This window comes from Eucalyptus grandis, chromosome 9 (assembly GCF_016545825.1).
Source record: "Eucalyptus grandis isolate ANBG69807.140 chromosome 9, ASM1654582v1, whole genome shotgun sequence".
NCBI lineage: Eukaryota > Viridiplantae > Streptophyta > Magnoliopsida > Myrtales > Myrtaceae > Eucalyptus > Eucalyptus grandis.
In genome coordinates, this window is record NC_052620.1 from 6,312,855 (window position 1) to 6,335,850 (window position 22,996).

At 40.2% G+C, this 22,996-nt stretch overlaps 1 protein-coding gene, 1 long non-coding RNA gene and 6 other non-coding genes across 8 annotated transcripts; all 8 read left to right on the forward strand.

The window, feature by feature from the left end:
• The first annotated feature begins 18,713 nt into the window (after positions 1-18,713).
• On the forward strand, positions 18,714-19,238 carry LOC120288363 (ethylene-responsive transcription factor ABR1-like). The gene has a single exon (XM_039302305.1). It carries the CDS (start codon positions 18,714-18,716, stop codon positions 19,236-19,238), a length of 525 nt encoding a protein of 174 aa, XP_039158239.1.
• A 1,143-nt stretch (positions 19,239-20,381) lies between these two features.
• LOC108955359 lies at positions 20,382-22,921 on the forward strand. The gene is made up of 2 exons (XR_001981446.2): positions 20,382-22,440; positions 22,547-22,921. It is a non-coding gene; the product is annotated as an uncharacterized LOC108955359 (long non-coding RNA).
• On the forward strand, positions 20,871-20,996 carry LOC120288619. Its single transcript, XR_005546723.1, has one exon. It is a non-coding gene; the product is annotated as a small nucleolar RNA SNORD14 (small nucleolar RNA).
• Positions 21,160-21,287, forward strand: LOC120288620. Its single transcript, XR_005546724.1, has one exon. It is a non-coding gene; the product is annotated as a small nucleolar RNA SNORD14 (small nucleolar RNA).
• On the forward strand, positions 21,451-21,577 carry LOC120288623. The gene has a single exon (XR_005546727.1). It is a non-coding gene; the product is annotated as a small nucleolar RNA SNORD14 (small nucleolar RNA).
• On the forward strand, positions 21,742-21,869 carry LOC120288622. The gene has a single exon (XR_005546726.1). It is a non-coding gene; the product is annotated as a small nucleolar RNA SNORD14 (small nucleolar RNA).
• On the forward strand, positions 22,035-22,159 carry LOC120288618. Its single transcript, XR_005546722.1, has one exon. It is a non-coding gene; the product is annotated as a small nucleolar RNA SNORD14 (small nucleolar RNA).
• Positions 22,309-22,433, forward strand: LOC120288617. The gene has a single exon (XR_005546721.1). It is a non-coding gene; the product is annotated as a small nucleolar RNA SNORD14 (small nucleolar RNA).
• Positions 22,922-22,996: the final 75 nt, after the last annotated feature.

The window sequence follows — 22,996 nt, forward strand, 5'->3', positions numbered from 1 at the left end:
GATTTAAAATGATCACAAAGATGCATTTGAAAGAACTTAACAAGGTGTTAGAGCACATGAAGGAGAAGTCTCCCATCAAAGTAAAACAAGGCTCTACTACAGCCAAAAGGAAAGGCAAGGAGCCCATGGATGCTCAAGTAAAGAGGAAGAGAACTCTTATCTTGTAGGATAACGAGGATGAGGATGAAATGACTCTTTCAATATTAAGAAAGTTGAAGAGTTTTGTCAGCTTTCAAGAGACAAGAGAAGAGTTAGACAAAGGAGAAAAAGAGAGAGAAGAGACAGAGAAGGAAGATGAAGAACAGAGGAGGACAGAGGAAGAAAGAAGAGAAGAGGAAGAAGAAGAAGATGGACAAGAAGAGAGAAACCACAAGAAGACTCTTTTGAGCCAACCTTGGTTATCTCCTTGTCTAGTGAATCTGATATGGCAGGAACTAGAACTGCTGACGCGCATCACTCTGAAGCTGAAGTTCAACAAGAAGAAATCTTTCCTACTCCACTTGAAGGTAACCAAACAAGGGGAGCTGTTGGACAACAAGGTATTTCTTCACCTATCTTTACTAGTGATGTGAGTCATTCTGCAGCAGATTTAGAGAATGTGTATGCCTCTCACCATCCAGAAGCATCCACTCATAGTCATGGTAGAAAATCTACTAAAGATCCCTCCATTCTCAAAACTCCTAGAATCGACTCGGCAAGACCTAATGCTGTAACAGCACAAACAACAAACTTTTCGAGACTACTAGAGATTCTATTGGATGTAAGGAAACAGCAATATGCTATGGGATATGAGATGCAGGATCTCAAGAACGCTTTCATGGCCACTTCAGTGTCTTTGTAAGATCAGTTAAACGTCCTGAAGACTCAAATGCAAGATCATGTGAAGGGTGAAGATTTCCAGCAACTGAAAGAAACCATTGGGAAGCTTGAGAAGACAGTGAATTCAATGGGAGAATTCCAGCTTGTTCGCCTTCCCAAACAGCTTTGATTCTCTCTATTTTCAAATAATTCTTTTTATTTGTTCTCCACTTTTTGCTGTTGACAAAAAGAGGGAGAAGTTTGATGCAAATTTGACTTTTGATTTGGATTTTTGGATTTTTGGACTTATCTTTTGTTTGGTTGTGATTTGGACTATTTGATTTGATCTTTTGATGCTTGCAGTAACTTAGGCCATGATAATGATTATGGAAAGGATAGTTGTTTTGTTGCAGGACTAACATGTTTTCTGTGGTTGCAAAATCGTTTCTATCCATATCCTAATCTACTCATCTTTTATGAAGATATTTTGTTTAGCTTAAGTGTTGTTTTGCATGAGAAAACTTCCTTATTTGTTTTGAAGTTGACAAAACGTTTCCATCAGTCTAGTCTGAAGACTTGCAGACTTTATCATCAAAGTCTGAAGACCTCCAAACTCAAGATTTAAAGTCTACCTTCACTGATAGCTTCTAGGCCGACGAAAAAAAGATTTATCCGATGAAGAAGACTTATCCAAATGCGAGTATATCTTTAAGGATTTGGTTCGTACGGTTGAAGAAGATCTCACGGCTGGAGATAATATATTGTGATCAATTATTCTTATTGAAATCAATTCGGATAATTAGATCTGTTGATTGGCAAAGTATACTTGGAAGGTTCTACTTATGGAAACTTAGATCCTGATTGTATGGGCGAGCAGGATTGGTGGGCTATCATCACATTCATTAAATAACTCGAGATCTCCTTAATTGATTATGTCCAACGGGTAAATTGGAAGAACTCCTTTGGAAAGTGCTAATGGTGATAATGGCATGGAGGAGTATATAAGGAAGATGCTCAAGTTATTCGTGGGTGTGCGTGAAAGAAAAATTCCAAAGTCTGAAGCTCATAGTTTTATGCCGATTCAATCACTAAGCTTAAGTTGTACTCAAAAGAGAGATTAAATACTTGTGAGACCTTGAGGAAGTGTAGTAGAGTTTTTACACTGTGGAATCAAGGACGTGAGACTATAAAATCTCTTTTGGTTCTTAGTGGAATCCAGCCAGTGGGCTGTCAGTGCGGGAGAGTGAACATAGGCTTGATCTAAACCGAACCACTATAAACTTTGTGTTTCAATTCTCTTTCCCTAAACTCTTTACTTTAATTCATAGTCTTATATAATTGTTTACAGTCTTTTACATCTTCAATCTATTATTATCAAAAGATGAATTAAGTTGTTAAGTCTTGTAAAAACTTCTTTAACACCTATTCACCCCCCGGCTAGGTGTTCTTACTAGCCCTATCGGACCTCTTCCTCTAATCTTTCCATCTCCGAAAGATCTTTCTTTTCTACTTTTGTGCACTTTTCAATTCATTTTCCACTTATCATCATCAAATGGCTCCTCACTCTCATGTATAAACTCTTAAAATATTTTTGACAAAAGTTGCATCTCCAAGACAAATTTCCCCTAGCATCAATATGATTAACTAACTTAGTAACATATCTCCATAATGATTGTTTTACAACTTCATTACTAGAGGTAGGTGGTTGTGTGCTTGAAATACTACTAGCCATGTTTGAACTTGAAGACATTCTGCAAAAAAAATAATAATAATAAATAAAAAATAAACATGTTATTATCAATTGCTATAAGGTTTCTTAGTTAAAGTTAACTAAGGAAGATTGGATACCAACCAGAAGCACGTTGCAGGAAACGGTAAGCAACAGTAGACAAAGTGGAAATATAGCAGCAATACAACAGTTATACAACAGCAATACAGCAGTAAATGGCAGAGAACAACAGCAATACAGTAGCGAACAGCATCAGCCAAATTTCCATCATCAATTCCCTACCATCACACATACACAACCAAAGTCATTATGAGTATTCACAATACAAAAGTGGAAAGAAATAAAAATAGAGAGAACTCATAGCAAAACTGATATGCACTTCTGGTTTTCAATTTCGATGCCACTTACTTCACATATGATTTATTCAAAATAGAGTGCTTAATACATAAAAATTAAAGCAAATTGATCATGTAAATGTGATATTGAAAACCACTGGATCCCGACAAAAACTGATATTCTAAAGATTTTACCAGCTTTGTAACCTAACTCCTCACACACAAAATATGATTTTCTGTCTGTGTACTAGTAATAGAGAATAGGGCAACAACTCTCCAAAAGATGTTGCTCCAAACTACTTGTTGAAGTTCCCCATAATAACAACTTTAGACAATTTCATTCATGGAAACTTTGCTATGGGACCTTTCAATACCGGCTAGGTTAATTCCCTTCCTATGATGGCTACAAATTGTCAAACTCTACTCATTCAAGCTTAAAAACATCTACAGCAAAACCCCGTGCACCATCACAAGAACCTGACTCCAAAACACGATAGCACCAATCGAACTTCAACTAACTCCGTTCGATGGACAACAGAGGAACCCGGTTCGCTACATCCCCAACTAGCACTAGCAGTAGAAGTCAACAACCAAGCCCATCTATTCCAAAAGGCCAATAATTGCACCCTTAGTTCCACGATCGCGATTCACAGAGTCATCCAGACGAGCACAGCACGACGAGGGTGCAAAACGAGATGGGAAGGTCCAAATTTTTCAGACAAAATACATGATAACATAAAGCCCAACGATCGAGGGTGCAAAACATCTCACTATGAAAGAATTAGAGCTCCAATTTTTTGACATCAACAAGCGTAGCCAACAATGAGCTCCATATGTTTTGTTCAATTTTGAAACTCAACTTGTATTTAACAAAACATTCTCTAATCCCCCTTTCCCCAAACTACCTTGAGGGTATGCTGAAAAATCTCATATCGCATTATAAAGAAATCCAAGATGCTAACCTGAGATGAGCAAAAAGATGAAATCGCAAGATGAAGAAGAGAAACGCGGCAACACCTGTGAGAGGCAGAGGCGACGGCTCGATGCTTGCGAGAGACGAAGGCGGTGTCAGAGGCAACCGTGGCGATGGGTGGGGCTGAGGCGCGGGGGGGCTACAACGAGTCGCGGACTCGCGATCGGTGGTGTGGGCTGCGCGGCCGATAAAGCAACACGGACAACACTCACAGCGAAAGAAGAGAACTAGAGTACTCAGGTGCATGCAACTGAAGAGTGAAGAGAAGAGTCCAGAACTTGTGTGTGCAACTGAAGTTTTAGCTTTTATTATTTTATTATTTTATTTTATTCATATATTTATATTTAGACCCAGAAGTTTTGGAAATTCATAAAAATAACCCCGTGCGTGTTGGAGTTACGTGTCGAAATTTCCAACTCACATGTCGAAGTGTGTCGGAGGCAGTTGACCTTATGTCGGAGAGTGTCAAAGCATGTCAAACACGTATCGAAGTATCAGACACGATAGGAAGGGTCCTAGAGAGTGTTCGTGCTTCTTAGGCAATGGCATACTACAATTACCTCAGAAGAGGTGAAGTCTGCCTTATTCTCTAAAGAGCAGAGAAAGTTGTGAGATGATAGTTTAATGCAAGGGGTAGTGTAAGCACTAATGATTCATGGTAGAGAACAACATCGAGGGCCTAGTAGCAGCAGAGAAAAAAGCATATCGAAATCACGCCATAGAAAGTCCAAGGGACGCGTGAAGTGCTTTGAGTGTCATGAGGAGGGGCACATCATGAGAGATTATCCAAAGTGGAGAAATAAAACTAATAGGCAGAATGCCACAAGTAGTGTTGCAAACGTTGCCGAGGGAAGCAATAGTGGTGCATAAGCTGTTTTATGTGTAACTGCTACTTCGTCATGAGACGAATGGGTGCTGGATTCGGGGTGTTCTTATCATATGACGCCTCATAAGAACTGATTTACTACTTACCAAACTATAGATGGTGGTAGAGTTCTTTTTGGAAATAATACAGTTTGTAAGATTATGGGGATAGGGACAATTCGAATTCGGATGCACAATGAGGTGGTGCACACATTGATAGATGTGATGTATGTACCGGAGCTCAAGAAGAACCTTATTTCTCTAAGGACACTTGATGATATCTGTTGGAGAAATCTTTCTAGAATATTTTGAAGCTGACAAAACATTTCTATCAGTCTAGTCTGGATATCGACAGTTTAAAGTCTCAAGACTTTGTAAACTCAAGACTCAAGACTCAAGACTCAAGACTCATGACTATTCTCACCGACGTCTTTCTAATCCAATGACGAAGGAAATCCAAAGCCGAAGTATATGGTTGAGGATTCGATCCTATCCTCTGGAAAAGATCCCTTGGTTGGATAATCATTTCGGATTCTTTGATTCTTATCTAAGATCAATTGAAGATCAAATGATCAACGAAACATTCTTGGAATGTTCTATTCTTGGAAACCAAGATCCCGATTGTATGGGCAAACAGGATTGATGGGCCATCATCAGATTCCTTAAATAGCTCGGATGATCTTCTTAATTGATTCCGTCCAACGGGTAGATTGGAGGAATTCCTTTGGTAAGTGCCAACGGCTATGATGGCATAAAGGAGTATAAAAGGAAGACGCTCTAGTTGTTTTAAGTGTGTGATTGATAGGAAAATTCCAGAATCTAAAGAACCTTGATTGTTAGTCGATACGGTTCGAGCGAAATTGTATACACAAAGAGTGTTTATACTTGGTGATACCTTGAGCGAGTGTAGTAGATCATCTACATCGAGAAATCAAGGAAGATCAACACCGTAACATCTCTTTGTTCATAGTGGAATCCAGCCAATCGGCGTCGGTGCGAAGAGTGGATGTAGGCTTGAATCAAGCCGAACCACTATAAACCGCGTGTTCAATTCTCTCTTTCCTTTACTCAGTCTTACGATTGATTTTTTTAATTATTGCAAATCCTTCATCTGTCTAAGTATTGTGCAATCTTCAAGAAAACTTTTATAAACCTATTCACCCCCTCTAGGTACTTGTACTAGCAATATCAATTGGTATCAGAGCTCGTGTTCTTACTTTATTTGAAGTGTTTTACTTCGAGTAAAAGATCCATTGCTAGTATGCTAGCACCGGGGCTGGTGGAAGGGCAAAGCAATACTGCACCACCCTACTTTGATGGAAAGGATTACAACATCGGAAAAACAAGATGAAAGCTTTTCTACGTTAAAGGATCCTCTCGGAATGGGATGTAGTGGAAAGAGGAATTATTCCTACCGCCGCATCGTATCCGAAAGAGGGAAAAACCTGATATCGTGGAATGTCTCAAGAAGAGATAAACAAGAGACAAGCACTCGATGCAAAAGCAATTTATTCTTTATATTGTGCTTTATCACCAACTGAATATAACAGAATATCTTCTTGTGTCACAAAAAAAGAAGTCCGGGACAGATTACATATCACTTATGAAGGACAGACCGAGTGAAGGAGACCAGAATTAACATTCTCCTTGGTCAATATAAAGCCTTCAAAATGAAACCAGAGAATCTATAACCGACATGTTTAGCCGTTTTACGATATTGTCAATGGCCTTGAAAATCAAGGACAGAAAATTTCTGATCCTATGAAGGTGAACAAACCGCGCGTGGACTCTCCAAGGATTTGAATTATATAAAGACTTCAATAAGAGAGACGCAAAGAATTATGCCATTATCTGTAGACGAGCTGATTGGAACTCTTCAGTCTTACGAAGTGGAACGAATTAATGAAGACGAAGATCCAAGAGGTAAGAAATCCATTGCATTAAAATCTAACGATGATTCTAATGATACGGACTCTGAAGAAGATCTGGACGATGAGGAGCTTGCTCTAATGATTAGAAAGTTCAGAAAGCTGAATAGAAAAGGAAGAAGGTTCAACTCAAGGAAACAAAGTCTTCGAAACAGCAAACCAAGTTTGTTGATAATGAGGAACCAAACAAAGATGTAGTTTGCTTCGAATGTAAGAAAAAGGGACACATCGGACCAAATTGTCCTCTCCTGAAGAAGAAGAGAGGAAAAGCTGAAAAGTCTCGAAAAGCTCTCAAAGCCGAAACTTGGAGCGATACGAGTGTGAAGAAAGTGATGAGGAATATGCCAATCTCGTGTCCGATGGCACAATCGACTCGGACTGGATCGACTCGACAGTGAATTTGAGGTAAGTGATTATAAAATCCATGTTAAAGTCTCTAAATACATTGATGAACTATGTTTTAGTCTTAAGACTTCTCTCAAAAAGATTTCCGAACTTAAAAAGGAAAACTTAGTTTTAAAACAAAAGGAAAATATTTTAGAAGAAAAAGTGAAAAGTTTAGACTTGAATGTTTCAACTCTTAAGGAGAATGAAGATAAACTTTCAAAAGAAAATGCTTTCTTAAAAACCGACTTATCAAATATTTCAAAGAAATTTTCAATAGGGTCCGAAAAACTTGAAAAAGTTCTTTCAATCCAAAGACCTTACTTCAATAAGTCCGGTTTAGGTATGATAGCATAAACAATTCCTTTGATTGATTTTCCAAAAGTAAAAGAAAGAATTAAGAAAAGACCGTCAAAAGAGGCTTACAAAAATCATTTCGAGAAAGTCTTTGTAAAGTCTGTAGGTCGAAATGCTCTAAGGTGTTCAAAGTGTAACAGTAAGGATCATTTTGAAAAAGAGTGTCCTATGGTTTGGAAGCATATTAAAAAGGTATGGCCTAGTAATGCTCATTCTACTAACGCCAAAGGACCCAAGAAAATTTGGGTACCAAAGAAAGCTTGAGACTCTCTTTTAATGCAGGTCTCTATCAAAAAGAAAGTTAAGTGGTATCTTGACGGCGGATGTTCAAGACACATGACAAGAGACTCAAATTGCTTTATAAAGCTTGTTCAAGTAAATGGTGGAAAAGTTTCATTTGGAGGAAACAAAGCAAAGGAAGCATTGTGGGTTTTGGAACTGTGAAAATTGGAAATCTCACAATAAGCAATGTCTCTCTAGTGGAAGGACTCAACTACAATCTTCTAAGCATTAGCCAATTGTGTGATACTGGTTTCAAGATCTCCTTTCAAGAAGGTATATGTTCTGGAATTAGCAAAGACTCAACTCGTCTTTCATGGGTCGAAGGCATGGAAATATCTACCTCCTTGATGTAAAACCAAATGAAGCACAATGCCTAATCTCAATTCAAGATGAAGCAGTCTTATGGCACGAAAGCTTGGCCATGTCAACATGAAACAATTAGCCAAAATCTCATCAAAGAAGCTTGTTCGAGGTCTACCTAAATTGCCATACCAAAAGTCTCGATTCATGCACTCCATGCATTCTCGGGGAAAGTAGGTAAGAAATTCATTTAAGCCAATAAATCATGTCTCTACTAATCATGTACTACAGTTGCTTCATATGGATCTCTTCGGACCGACCAGAACCCAGAGCATTGGAGATCAGATGAAGGCATCTTCCTTGGATATTCTACATCAAGCAAAGCCTACAGAGTCTATAACAAGAAAAGCCAGTCGGTGGAGGAATCAATGAATGTCAAATTCCAAGACTCAATGCAAGATGAATCCAGCCAGACTTAGTATGAAGAGTCTGAACCCACTCCAGAACTTCCAACGCTTACAACTCAAGAAGCATCTCAGTCTCTGGAAGTCCAACATCAAGAAACTCATGAAGATTCAAATAAAGATAGAGATCATCAACCAGTGCAGATCAACCAAGAATCGGAAGCATAAATCCGGTCATCCCAAAGATCTCATTATTGGCGAAATCAATGAAGGAATCCGCAGATCAAAAAGGCGTAAAGAATCTAGTGTCGTGGCTCTCATTTCTGAAATTGAACCAAAAAGCATAGAAGAAGCTTCATCCGATGAAACTTGGATCGAAGCTATGCAAGAAGAACTCGACAGTTCAACATCAATGATGTCCGGGAATTGACATCTAAACCAAAAGGTAAAACGTTATTGGAACCAAGTGGGTATTCGGGAACAAGATGAATGAAGAAGGAAAATTGCACGAAACAAAGCAAGACTCGTGGCCAAAGGATATACGCAAGAAGAAGGAATAGACTATGATGAGACTTACGCTCCAAGAGCAAGGTTAGAAGCTATTCGTCTATTACTTGCGTTTGCTTGTTATAAAAATTTCAGGTTATTCCAAATGGACGTCAAAAGTGCATTCCTAAATGGATTCATCCATGAGGAAGTTTATGTGGAACAACCACCTGGGTTTGAAGACCCAAAGAAGCCAAACTCGCCTTGACCGAAAAAGGCCTTGTATGGTTTAAAGCAAGCACCTCGAGCTTGGTACGACGACTAAGTAAGTTTTTATTACATAATGGTTTTGTCAAAGGTAAAGTAGATACTACTTTGTTTATCAAAAAGGAAAACAAAAGCTTTTACTTGTTCAAATATATGTAGACGATATTATTTTTGGATCACCAAATGAAAGTCTATGCAAGAAATTTTCTAAGTCTATGCAGGATGAGTTTGAAATGAGTATGATGGGAGAATTAACATTCTTTCTTGGACTTCAAGTGAAACAAATGAGGGAAGGAACTTTTATTTATCAAGAAAAATATGTGAATGATCTTGTCAAAAGGTTTGGATTGGAAAAGTGCAAAAAGACCGACATACCAATGTCATGTTCTCGTAAGATAGACAAGGATGAAGAAGGGAAGAAAGTAGATCAAAAGCTATACAGAGCATGATCGGTTCACTTCTTTATCTTATCGTTTCTAGACCCGATATTTTGTTGAGTGTTTGCATTTGTGCTAGGTTTCAATCAGATCCTAGAGAATCCCATCTCAGTGCTGCAAAACGTATTATCAAATACGTTGCCTCATCTTCAAGCATCGGTCTCTGGTATCCCAAGAAGGGAGACTTTAATCTTCTAGGATACTCAGATGCAGATCTGGCCGGTTGCAGAGTCGATAGAAAAAGCACTTCTGGAACTTGTCAACTACTTGGAAACAGGACAGTGTCTTGGTTTTCGAGGAAGCAAAGCACTGTAGCTCTCTCAACGACGTAAGGTAGTATGTAGCTCTTGGAAGCCGCTGTTCGCAAATTCTATGGATGAAACAACAGCTACAAGACTTTGGGATTGAAGACTCATGCACGTAAATCAGATGTGACAACACCAGTGCGATCAATCTCACCAAAAATCCAATCCTTCATTCAAGAGCAAAGCATATTGAGATTCGACATCACTTCATTAGAGATCATATTCAAAATAGAGAAATCTCAATTCAATTTGTTGATTCAAAGAGTCAACTAGCGGATATATTCACAAAGCCTTTGGAGAAAAATCAATTCGACTTTATCCGTTCAAGACTCAACATTTTGAAGCTTGAAGAAGTTAAAGTCTAGAGACTCACCAACTCTAAGACCCTAATCTTTCAGACTTTAAATCCTCGACTGACATTCGTGGCTATAGACCGTAAGTTGTATTTTATCTAAAAGGTACGAATTTTCGTTTAGTTATTTTATCTAAACTCGAAAAGGTACGATCTTTCGTTCGGTTATTCTATAATCCGCATGAAATTTGAAGACTTGTCTTTTTAAAAAAGAAATAATTTTGGCAGTTATTGATTTTGAAAAGAAGTGTTCATACACTTTCCTTGCACCGATTGAACTTCCTTTTTCAAAACTGAGTTATATATATACAGTTTTTCTTTTCCCAATTTTCAAAACCCTAAAAGGCACTCTCCTCCCAATACTGTTTCTACTGCTTGTTCGTCGTCGAGAAAGTGGTCATTTTTCTTGGGAAAGCAAGTGAAGGAATCTTCCAATCAAAGAAAGATGTCTTCTTCGAGGAAATCATCAAGAATCGCAAGCAAGGGACCACAAAGAATGGAGAAGGGACCGACTTACTTCGATCTCACCGAGGAAGAAGACTTAACAAGTCAGCGACAAAGTCCGATTCGCTCTCATCCACGTCATTCAACGCCTCCCGCCCCACAAGGTGAAAGTCATCTTCGGAAGAAGAGATAATCGAGGATGCCGACCCAAGAAGAGTCCAAAACCCTCCTTTATCTATAAACTTTATCATGCGGTGAAAAGCATCGGTACTCCATTGAAATATATAGATGACTTCCTTAAGGACAAAAATTATGGGAATGAGTATCTTTTTCTGAGGAAAATGGAGGATTTGGGAATTGCCCCGAAAGGAAAAGCAGAGGACACACTTGCAAACATTCCAAGTGATCCTCGTATGCCAGGACAAAATTTAATTGAAGGGAACGATGATGAGAATGTTCCTTGAATTTCAACCGAAAATGGGAGTGGCAGCAAAGGTGAAAGGAAATCGGATGGATTTGTTCAAATCCAAGGATAAGGAAAAAGTGTATTTCAGCTGTTGAAAAGAGGGGTGATAAACCCTAGAAGTGTCGATTTTGACTTCCTGGACACTATCAACATGAACTTAAGAGAAAAGTTGAATTTGTTTCAACTTGAGAATTTTTGCTCTGATTCTACTGACGGGTATGCTCATCTGACCGCTTATTTCTATTCAAATCTTAGCTTTCGGATGCGAATAGAATTTCATTCAAAGTGTACGAGACCAAGTCTACGTGGTAGATGTGAATATATTGGCAGACATAGTTGGAGTTGAACGAGGACGTTATCTACCAATCAAAGTCTCACCTACTCGTACTACTCGGAACTTGTCAAAGATAGGAACGCAGAGAAGAAAGTTACCTATTCCAAGATGAATGCCATCAACATTGTGCTTCATAAGATTGTAATCAACTGTCTCGGCACCGAAGTCTACGTCAAAGACTTCGTGTCTCTTTCGAAGCAAAGTTGATGTACGCGATCAACTCAGACGAAAGTTCTCTCTCCCGCACACTATTCTCTTCCATATGTATAGAGCAATGTCGAAAGACAAAGGACAATTGCCTTATCTTGGTCCGGTGACCAAGATCTTCGACACATGAATATTGAACCGCCACAAACACTTTGTGTTCAACCGTGTGATAAGATGGTGGTAGGTTTGAAGATGTTAACGAAGATGCGTCTGCAAGAACTTTCCAAGGCAATGGAAAAATTCAGAATGAAATCTCGAGTTCCGCCGCTTCAAAGAGAAAAGGAAAGGAGGCCATTGGTGCCCCATCGAAAAAGAAGAAAAGAACTCTCATCCTGGAGGATGAAGATGAAGAGGATGAAGATCCTACCATCCATGCACTGACAAGAACCAGACGTTCTATGTCTCAGCCGACAGATCTTCAGAAGAAACAGAGAGAAGAAGAAGAGCAAACCAAGAGCAGAGAAGAAGAAGAGCAGAGAGAGAAGGAGAAAGAAGCTGAAGAAGAGAAAGAAAAGTCTCCGCTGAATCTGAGAGAAGGGAAATCAAGAGCATGATCATCACTCTTCCCCTTTGGATGTCCTAGAGATAGGGGAGTTGGCGAGCAAGAAAGGTCTACACCTCATGCAGCCGATAGTGAAGGTCCAAGACAATCTCCAACAGACGAGAAGAATTTCAGGCTTCTCAATTGCTCGAAGAAGGTGATACGTCGACACCAAATCTGCAAGACTATACAGAAGCGCCATCGTCTCCATTTACTCCATCTGAGAAAGCTCATTCCAGTACATAGACGGACAATTCTGCAGATTTTCATCGCATCATGGATATTCTTCTGGAAATGTGTGGTCAGATATATGCTCTGGATTGTGAAATTCAAGCCATGAAGAATGCTGGACAAGCATCTTTAGTCACCCTAGAGGACAAGATGAAAGACCTCGCTCTACAACTTCAAGCCAATGCCAAAGGAGAGGAGGTAGCTCATCTAAGAGAGGCCTTGAAGAGGCTAGAAGGCGTAGTCCAGTCAATGGGAGATTTCCAGATCGTACGCATTCCCAAGCGAGACATGACTCCTTTCTCACCCTTTTTAATGATGACAAAAAGGGGAGAACCAATTTGAACCAAAACAATTCTAAAAACTTTGACTTTTGTGGTTGGTTATGTTTATTTTTGAGTATGACTTGAGAACTTGAACTTGGGTGTGATTTTAAATTTGACTGAATTGGCTGTGGATTTTGATGCTTGATTGGTTACATTTATATCAAGTTTTGTTATATGGTATTACTCATGAAAGACTAACCAATTTTCTGTGGATGCGAGTCTCGATTGTTTTATTAATCTTTATGAGTTAGCCATATTGTTTGAGAAATGTTTTTGCAGGTCAAAGTTGTTCAAATCTACAAGAAAGTTTTGTCACCATCAAAAAGGGGGAGATTGTTGGAGAAATCTTTCCGTAATATTTTGAAGCCGACAAAATATTTCTATCGCCTAGTACGGATATCGACAGTTTAAAGTCTCAAGACTTTGTAAACTCAAGACTCAAGACTCAAGACTCAAGACTCATGACTATTCTCACCGACGTCTTTCTAATCCAAAGGACGAAGGAAATCCAAAGCCGAAGTATATGGTTGAGGATTCGATCCTATCCTCTCGGAAAAGATCCCTTGGTTGGATAATCATTTCGGATTCTTTGATTCTTATCTAAGATCAATTGAAGATCAAATGATCAACGAAACATTCTTGGAATGTTCTATTCTTGAAACCAAGATCCCGATTGTATGGGCAAACATGATTGATGGGCTATCATCGATTCCTTAAATAGCTCGATGATCTTCTTAATTAATTCCGTCCAATGGGTAGATTGGAGGAATTCCTTTGGTAAGTGCCAACGGCTATGATGGCATAAAGGAGTATAAAAGGAAGACGCTCTAGTTGTTTTAAGTGTGTGATTGATAGGAAAATTCCGAATCGAAGAACCTTGATTGTTAGTCGATACAGTTCGAGCGAAATTGTATACACAGAGAGTGTTTATACTTGGTGATACCTTGAGCGAGTGTAGTAGATCATCTACATCGAGAAATCAAGGAAGATCAACACTGTAACATCTCTTTGTTCATAGTGGAATCCAGCCAATCGGTGTCGGTGCGTAAGAGTGGATGTAGGCTTGAATCAAGCCGAATCACTATAAACCGCGTGTTCAATTCTCTCTTTCCTTTACTCAGTCTTACGATTGATTTTTTTAATTATTGCAAATCCTTCATCTATCTAAGTATTGTGCAATCTTCAAGAAAACTTTTATAAACCTATTCACCCCCTCTAGGTACTTGTACTAGCAATATCAATATCGGGTGTAGGTACACCGCTAAAGGTGGAGTACTGAAGATCTCTCAAGGTGTCATGACAATGATGAATGGGAAGAAAGTGAATACTCTCTATCATCTACTGGGAGAGACTGTGACCAGAACCACTGCAATTTCATCAGGTGAGTCAGACTCTAACTTGACTCAATTATGGCATATGCGTTTAGGACACATGAGCGAGGCAGGTATAACGATGCTAAGTGAAAAGGGGTTGTTAAAGGGTCAAAAGATAAGGAAGTTGGACTTATGTGAGCATTGCATCTTTGGAAAGTAGCACCAAGTTAAGTATACTACAGTTATTCATTTGACCAAGCGACCAGTTGAATATATTCATTCATATGTCTGGGGCCTGTCTTTAGTTCCTTCGAAAAGAGGTGCTCGATATATGCTGACATTTATCAATGACTATTCGAGGAAGGTATGGGTATACTTTCTAAAGCACAAATATGATGTGTTTGATCGGTTCAATAAATTTAAGGCATTGATTGAGAAGCATCAGATAAACAAATCAAGTGCCTGAGAACCGATAATGGCATGGAGTTATGTGGTAAAGATTTTACTAAGTTCTATGAGAAAGAATGTATTGTGAGACACCGCACAGAACCTGGGACACCATAGCGAAATGGCGTGGTAGAACGGAAGAACAGAACTCTGCTTGAGCGAGCTCAATGCATGCTTTCGCATGCAAGACTTGGCAAGGAATTTTGGGCCGAAGCGATGAACATGGCATGTTGCCTGGTTAATCGATGTCAATCATCTACTATCGAGTGGAAGACTTCTAAGGAAGTATGGCTGGGGAAACCTGTTGATTATTCCGAATTACGTATATTCGGATGTCCTGCGTATGCTCATGTGAGTGATGGTAAGCTTGAACCGATGACGAAGAAGTGCATATTTCTGGGTTATGCACATGGGGTGAAAGGCTACCAGCTGTGATGCACCGATCCTAGATCACCTGGTTTTCTAATCAGCAGAGATGTGATCTTCGACAAGACTGCAATGCTTCAACAGAGGAGTTCTAAGACACAACCAACAAAGAAGATAGATCGTGGTGTCATTAGTGAGGTGGAGCTTCAGATGGAGACTCCAAAGACCTCGAAGATAACAGAAGTTGAGACTATAGATGAGACCACAGTTCCTAAAGTTTGTGATAGTGAACAACCAGTAAAGCCGCAACACACTATAGCCGCAAATAGACAAAGAATACAAATTAAATCACCGATACATTATGGTTATATAGATATTGCTTATGCATTGATTGTAGGTGATGAGGTGGAGACAGATGATCCTTCGTCTTACTCTGAGGCGATGGCTAATTCGGAGTCGCCGTAGTGACTAGGGGCTATGAGTGAAGAGATGGAATCACTCCATCGAAATCAGACATGAGAGCTGGTCAAAGTACCGAAAAGCCAAAAGATTGTCAGAAGTAAATGGGTCTTTAAACGAAAAAGAGGGCATTTCCGGTGTCGAGGCAACAAGATATAAGGCGAGACTTGTGGTGAAGAGATATACACAGTGTGAGGGCATTGACTACAATAAGGTGTTCTCTCATGTGGTAAGACATACTTCTATTCGTGTTTTACCTGCCTTAGTTGCTTCGCAGGATCTCGAGTTAAAGTAGTTAGATGTGAAAACTGCATTTCTTCACAGTGAGTTAGAGGAGCAGATTTACATGAGGCAACCGGAGGGATTTGCTATTCCATGTAAGGAAGATCATGTTTACTTGTTGAAGAAATATTTGTATGGACTAAAACAGTCTCCTAGGCAATGGTATAAACACTTTGATGCTTTCATAGCTAGTCAAGACTATTCGAAAAGTTAGATGGATAGCGGCATTTACTTTAGGAGATTGGAGAATGGTTATTTGATTTATCTACTTTTATATGTTGATGATATGCTAATAGCAACTAAGAATATGTCTGATAGTATTGTGCTGAAGAGGTGGTTAAATGTTGAATTTGAGATGAAAGATTTAGGTGCTACAAAGAAAATATTGGGTATAGAGATTTTGCGTGATAGAACTGCAGGAGTTTTACGTCTATCTTAGAAGAAATATATTAAGAAGACCGTGGCACGTTTTAATAAGTAGTCGGCAAAATCTATAAGTACACCTTTAGCGAAGTACTTTAAATTTTTAGATAAATTATCACCACAGACTAAGGAGGAGGAGGAGGAGGAGGAGGAGGAGCATATGTCCCATGTTCCTTATTTTAGTGCCGTGGGTAATATTATGTATGCTATGGTGTGCACTAGGCTTGATATTTCACAAGCTGTGGGCGTGGTTAGTTGTTATATGAAGTGTCCTAGTAAAACTCATTGGGAAGCTGTGAAGTAGATCATCAGGTATTTGAAGGGGACAACAGACGTGGGTATAGTGTATCGGAGGGACAACAATGGTAGTGAAACCACTGGTTTTGTGGATTCGGATCATGCTAGTGACTTAGATGATCGCAGATCTTTAGTAGGGTATGTATTTACGCTAGCGGGTGGTGCAGTTAATTGGAAATCATCCTTATAGGATCACATTGCCATGTCTTCGACTGAGGCATAGTACATAACTAACCTTTGTAGCGAAAAAGGCGATATGGTTATGAAGTTTGATCTCGGACTTTGGGTTAGAACAAAAAAAGTGTTGATATACACTGTGATAACCAATGCGTGATATGTTTGGCGTATAATTCAGTTTATCACGAGCGAACGAAGCATATCAACATCAGGTATCACTCCATCCGAGATGTATTAGCTAAAGGTAATATTATTGTCAAAAAAGATTGCTTCAGCAAATGACCCGGTAGACATGATAACCAAGTCTGTTCTTTTGGCAAAATGCAAGCTCTGCTTGAGCTCTATTAGCGTCTGTGAAGAGTGAGCACCCGTTGGGATGTTAAGAGAGTAGCATGGATGATGAGTACTATAACTTGATTAGCACTATAACTTGACTTCAAACATCAAGCCAATGTGGAGAATTGTTAAATTAATGTTTCGAGTTTGAATTCGGATAACGATTTGTTAAACTGAATTTGTTGATAAAGATTTCCCAAGTAACAGAAAAGCTTTGCTGGACTCTTGAAGATTTACAAATGAAGAAATAATAGAATAAAGAAAAAAAAAAAGTGAAGCAAAGTTTCTTCTTTTATTTACGAAGCCTGCAGAAGCAAAAGATGATTTCCTCATGGTTTCCAAAAGTCAAGACTTTGACTTTTGGACACTCACAATATCAACTCTACGAAAGAAGCCTCTGTAGCGTCTCTCTCCCACGTGCCTAAAGTCAAAGTTTTGACCTTTTGGGCGCACATATAAAATAGATTATGCACGTCTTCTTTCCTTCGATGAGTGCTGCTGAAACCCTACGTGGAGCCGCTGCTGCACAACGTCAAGTGAAGCCACCCACGCAATCAAGAAAAGGAGTTCTTGTTTTCGGCGTTTTGTTTTGAGCTTGAACGCGATGTAATTTTGTACTATAAGTTTATATCCAAGTGAGTTATTTATTTATAAACACCTTGGGTTTGGAGTTAAATCTAGGTATGAGAAACACCCGAGCGTGTAAGTGATTGTAAACTCCGATTCTCCGATTATAGTGAATTATTTACTGCTTACTCATCCCGTGGGCATAGGTACCGATGCTCGGATCGAACCACGTAAATTTTTGGTGTTATTATTATCTCTCGTTTATTTTTCTAATAATTTCGCGTTGACGTAAATTGTAAGATCCTATCGTTTCCGCGTATTATATTCCAATAGGAAGAACCATTGTGGTGCTGAGATGGAAACATGGTGCTCTAATGCTATTTAGCTACAAGAATTAAGTAATGCCTGCAGCACATTCTTTCGCCATTCCGATGTTACCCATCTTTGAAAGAAGAATGTTTGCTTAGCAGAATGTACTCGGTACCCCATTTTTGGGAAGGAAAACTCTCTCTTGATCAAACAGTAGCAGTTCTGCTGGAAAACCTCCGCAGTGGTTATAGTTTCCGCTCTACGCCGCACCAATTCCAGAGGAGTATTGTCCGGCGATGATCAGAAACAACAGTTCGATCTGAGTGAAGGCTATTGCAGTTCAGCGTTGTCGCTTTGTCGGTCCAGCTCTTTGGATTCTGTCGGCGTTGGATGGAAGAGAGGAAGGGGAGGTTCGACCTCATCGTCCGAGTTCTTGGTATCTCAGGATTTGGAAGTTCTCGGCAACCTTGCCCAAGCGGGCTCACCGCCATCTTCAGGTGCCGGTGGTAAGCTCGTTAGTGGGATCCCAAGTTGGCTCCCCTATGCTTTTTAGATCAGAACATAATCTGTCAACTTCACTAGCTCTCTATGCAAAAAATTGGTGAAGAACTGTCCCCTAGTTTTCATTCTAAAAGAGTGGTTGGAGTGATCTTAGGTTAAAAAAAATGAGTTTTTTAAGTTATGCTGCCCCCCCACGCATTCTCCACGATCGTTCCTAAGCTCTCTATTTATAAAGGAATACCACCTTTCTTGAGCAGCCGATCTGGACTTTCCCTTCCATCAGCCCACCAATCAGCCCACCAATTCTGACTTCTTCAAGACCTTCTCCAGCCGACTTTTCTGACTTTTTTTGCCTTGCAGCTGTAGACTTTGCTACAAATCTTCAAAATGGTACAACAGTCCTGCAGATATAAAAGATCCACCCAAGATCACCAAGACAGATGTTTCTAGGATAACATTCTGGAATTGTCGAGCGAAACCGGTAGTTCCATGCCAAGCGACACATCCAATCTTGATCTTCTTCTTTCGGTTGGGGAAGTTCGTGCAGGCCCAGCAACTGTTCAGACAGCTGTTCAGACAGCAAAAGCAGATCAGCCAACACATCGTGCTCCTCCCGTATACGAATACAGGATCCCAGCAACGACCATGTTGAGATTGGACCCAAATCCAAGGAGAAAATACAGAGGAGTGAGGCAGAGGCCGTGGGGGAAGTGGGCAGCCGAGATACGAGACCCGGCAAAGTCCTCGAGGGTGTGGTTAGGCACGTTCGACACGGCCGAGGCGGCGGCTCGGGCTTACGATGAAGCCGCCCTCCAGATCAGGCGCAACAAGGCCAAGCTCAACTTCCCTGAGAACGTCCGGCTCCCGCCGCTGCCGCCTCCTGCAGCCTCAGAGGCTGATCCTGCGGCGACCCGCCTTGCCGTTTCCTGCGAGTCGCCAGCTCCCAGCAATTCCAACGCTAGCAACTGCGAAGGGCAGACTCCTGTGCTGCGGTTGCTTGAAAAAGAACTTTAATTAGTATCACAGTGATGTTCTTCTTCTTCGAGAACGAGCGCAGAGGCGACCCATGAGTCCCTAGGAGCAGATGGCGTGGTCCAGCTCGTTGTTGCGGATGCAGTTTCAGTCATCTTTCTCGCCCTACGTCGTCATCGAGTTCAGCGCTCGCAGAAGCTCCAAGCTCTGCTCTTTTCATGTCTTCTCGACCGCTCGTGAATTTGAGGTCGCAAGAGGGCCAGATAGGTGGTGGAGCAGCCGAGCTTTCTCTGTCTCCATGGACGGTTTCTAGCCATTACAGTTTCTGCATAGGATGTTTCGTCTTTCTTTTATCTTAATTGCAGTTGTATTTAGTTCCATTTTATTGTTGTAGTTTGATTAGCACAGACATGTTGACAAAATTGAAGAGAATGATAGAAGCAGAGAGACTTTCATTTGTGAGGATTTGGCAACAAGAGGTTAGGAAAGTCACAGATTGAAGAACACAACCACAGAATATTGCAAAGCAAATTTATGGATTATTATAATTTATCATGGAATGACAATATCCGGGAATATTGAAATTGGAATTTTTTCTTTTTTTAGTTCTTTATAATTGCATTAAAAATGTTATCCCTTATTATATATCCAGCCAAATCTCAATAAGAAAATTCATAGATTATGTATAGAACACATCTCCACTTTTCAAGTGTCAAAAAAGGGAATCAAGCTTTACTTGAGGAATAAAATAACTCACTCTTAACTTTTACATCCCTGTGAATTGATAAATATGCTCGAAATCATTGATTCAAAACACTAATTTTTAGCTCTTTTAACTCGGTTCACTAACCTAGTACCTTCAAATTAGAGCTCCTAATTTCCTTTCTATTTTCTTGTCGAAACAGACAAGTTCAAGTGGAGAAACACAAGATGTTTTGCACCAGCCGTCTTAAGCCCATCTTGCATCCATCCCTATCCCCAGTGCGATCCGAGTTCACGGTGTTTACGGTTCGGCCGGGTAAGCCCGGTTCGGGTCTCGATCGGGTCGGCCCTCATGGCCGGACCACTGAAGGCTATTGGGCCCATATTTTTTTGGGCCCGCAACAATGCAAAGTCAGCCCAATAAGGCCCCCAAGAAAACAAACCAAGAAACGCCTCGACGCTCCTCTAATTTCAGAGCATAAGCCCTCCCTTCCAAGAAGGGGAAGAGAAAAACCCTAGCGAGCTCTTCTTCCTCTACATATAGCCCCATCCATCCTCTGCTCCGCCGACTCATTCAGCAGCTCACCGAGCTTCCCCTGTTTTCCTCTCTCCCTCTCTCTCTAGAATCTGCAATTTCAGAGCGCGGCCGCTGTTTTGTTGTCCTGCTTGATGTCTCTGTTCTTGATGAATTGGTCTTCGTTGTGTTTGCTTGCTTGTCCAATGCCGTGCTTTCGGCGTGTGTTTTGGTGGGAATTTGGGGTTTTGAGCGCGTCTGGTGTGATTTCAAACGAGGGTTTTCTTGATGGTTTTGGGACCGGCACGTCTGCCCCCTCAAGCATCGATCTTGATTGTTTTTGAGGGATCAACATGTCCCTAGACATTGGTGTTTCGTGTGTGTATGTGTGTGTGGATTTGATTTGGGGATTAGGGTCTCGTTCATTTAAAACTTGGAATGCGATGTGGCTTTTCTCGGGTCGGGGACGATACATCTGAAGGCTTGTTTCTTGGAAAACATTCGCAGTGGCCGCCTAAGAGCTTTCGCCTTCGCCGGGCTTGAGAGCTAATGCTGCTATAATCCTTCCTTGGATGTCTGAGACCTTGCCATCTTGTACTTGCTATGTTTCATAACGTAGATTGCTATTGCTTCGGATTAGGATTTGCTCAGTCTTGTGATGTGCATACAATTATACATTGGATTTTGACATGTCAATATGATTTCGCCGAAAATTTGTTGTTGATAGCGATTCTTTTTGTTGATGATGTTCATCGATGATGACAATTCGAAGGCTTGTTTCTCAAAGAACATTCGCAGTGGCCGCCTAAGAGCTTTCGCCTTCGCCAGGCTTGAGAGCTGATGCTGCTATATTCCTTCCTTGGATGTCTGAGACCTTGCCATCCTGTACTTGCTATGTTTCATAACGCAGATTGCTATTGCTTCAGATTAGGATTTGCTCAGTCTTGTGATGTGCATACAATTATACATTGGTTATTGACATGTCATTATGATTTTGCTGAAAATTTGTTGTTGATAGCGATTCCTTTTGTTGATGATGTTCATCGATGATGACAATTCGAAGGCTTGTTTCTCAAAGAACATTCGCAGTGGCCGCCTAAGAGCTTTGCCTTCGCCAGGCTTGAGAGCTGATGCTGCTATATTCCTTCCTTGGATGTCTGAGACCTTGCCATCCTGTACTTGCTATGTTTCATAACGTAGATTGCTATTGCTTCAGATTAGGATTTGCTCAGTCCTGTGATGTGCATACAATTATACATTGGTTGTTGACATGTCATTATGATTTTGCCGAAAATTTGTTGTTGATAGCAGATTCCTTTTGTTGATGATGTTCATCGATGATGACAATTCGAAGGCTTGTTTCTCAAAGAACATTCGCAGTGGCCGCCTAAGAGCTTTCGCCTTCGCCAGGCTTGAGAGCTGATGCTGCTATATTCCTTCCTTGGATGTCTGAGACCTTGCCATCTTGTACTTGCTATGTTTTATCACCTAGATTTCTATTGCTTCAGATTAGGATTTGCTCAGTCTTGTGATGTGCATACAATTATACATTGGCTGTCGACATGTCATTATAATTTCGCGGAAAATTTGTTGTTGATAGTGATTCTTTTGGTGATGATATTCATCGATGATGACAATTCGAAGGCTTGTTTCTCAAAGAACATTCGCAGTGGCCGCCTAAGAGCTTTCGCCTTCGCCAGGCTTGAGAGCTAATGCTGCTATAATCCTTCCTTGGATGTCTGAGACCTTGTCATCTTGTACTAGATTTGCTTTGGATTTGGATTTGGATTTGCTCAGTCTTGTGGTGTGCATACAATGGTGAATTGGCTGTTGATGTGCTGTTACCATTTCGTGGGAAAGATGTTGTTAAGAGTGATTCTTTTTGGTAATGATATTCATCGATGATGACAATTCGAAGGCTTGTTTCTCAAAGAACATTCGCAGTGGCCGCCTAAGAGCTTTCGCCTTCGCCGGGCTTGAGAGCTAGTGCTGCTTCAATCCTTCCTTGGATGTCTGAGATCCCTTCTTGTAAATTCCAAACGCATGTCATCATTTTCGGATGCTCGTGTATTGTCCATTATAGATAAGTAGCATAAACGATAACCTGGCTGTTGCTTCATGTGTGTCTGAACAGGGGAATTTACAAAGCTGTTGCTACGTCCTCGGTTTCATTGATCTCTATGGGGTCACTTTTGAGCACCAATGTCGCCGGTTCAAGTCGGAGGCGAGGAATTAGTGGGAGCTTATGAGATTCAGTGGAAGCTTAGTTGAGTTATGGCAAGATTGACAAAGAAATTGTAATATTTAGTTCTCAAGTTGCCTTAGGCTTTTTTTTGTTTTTCACCTTAGTTGGAAATGTATACATTTTGTTTTACTTAGAATAGCAGGAGTGTTTCGACCAAGAAAAGAAAGCAAAAGTGTGGTATAAGCCTATAAGGATATTGTTTAGGTTAATGTGATGAAAAACTTCAAATTCAAATTGGTATACTTGAGATAAATTCATTCCAAATTAATTTTCTGACCATCAAAATTCCTAAATTGATTTTCGTAAAATTGGATTAATGCCACTAAAAATCATTAAATA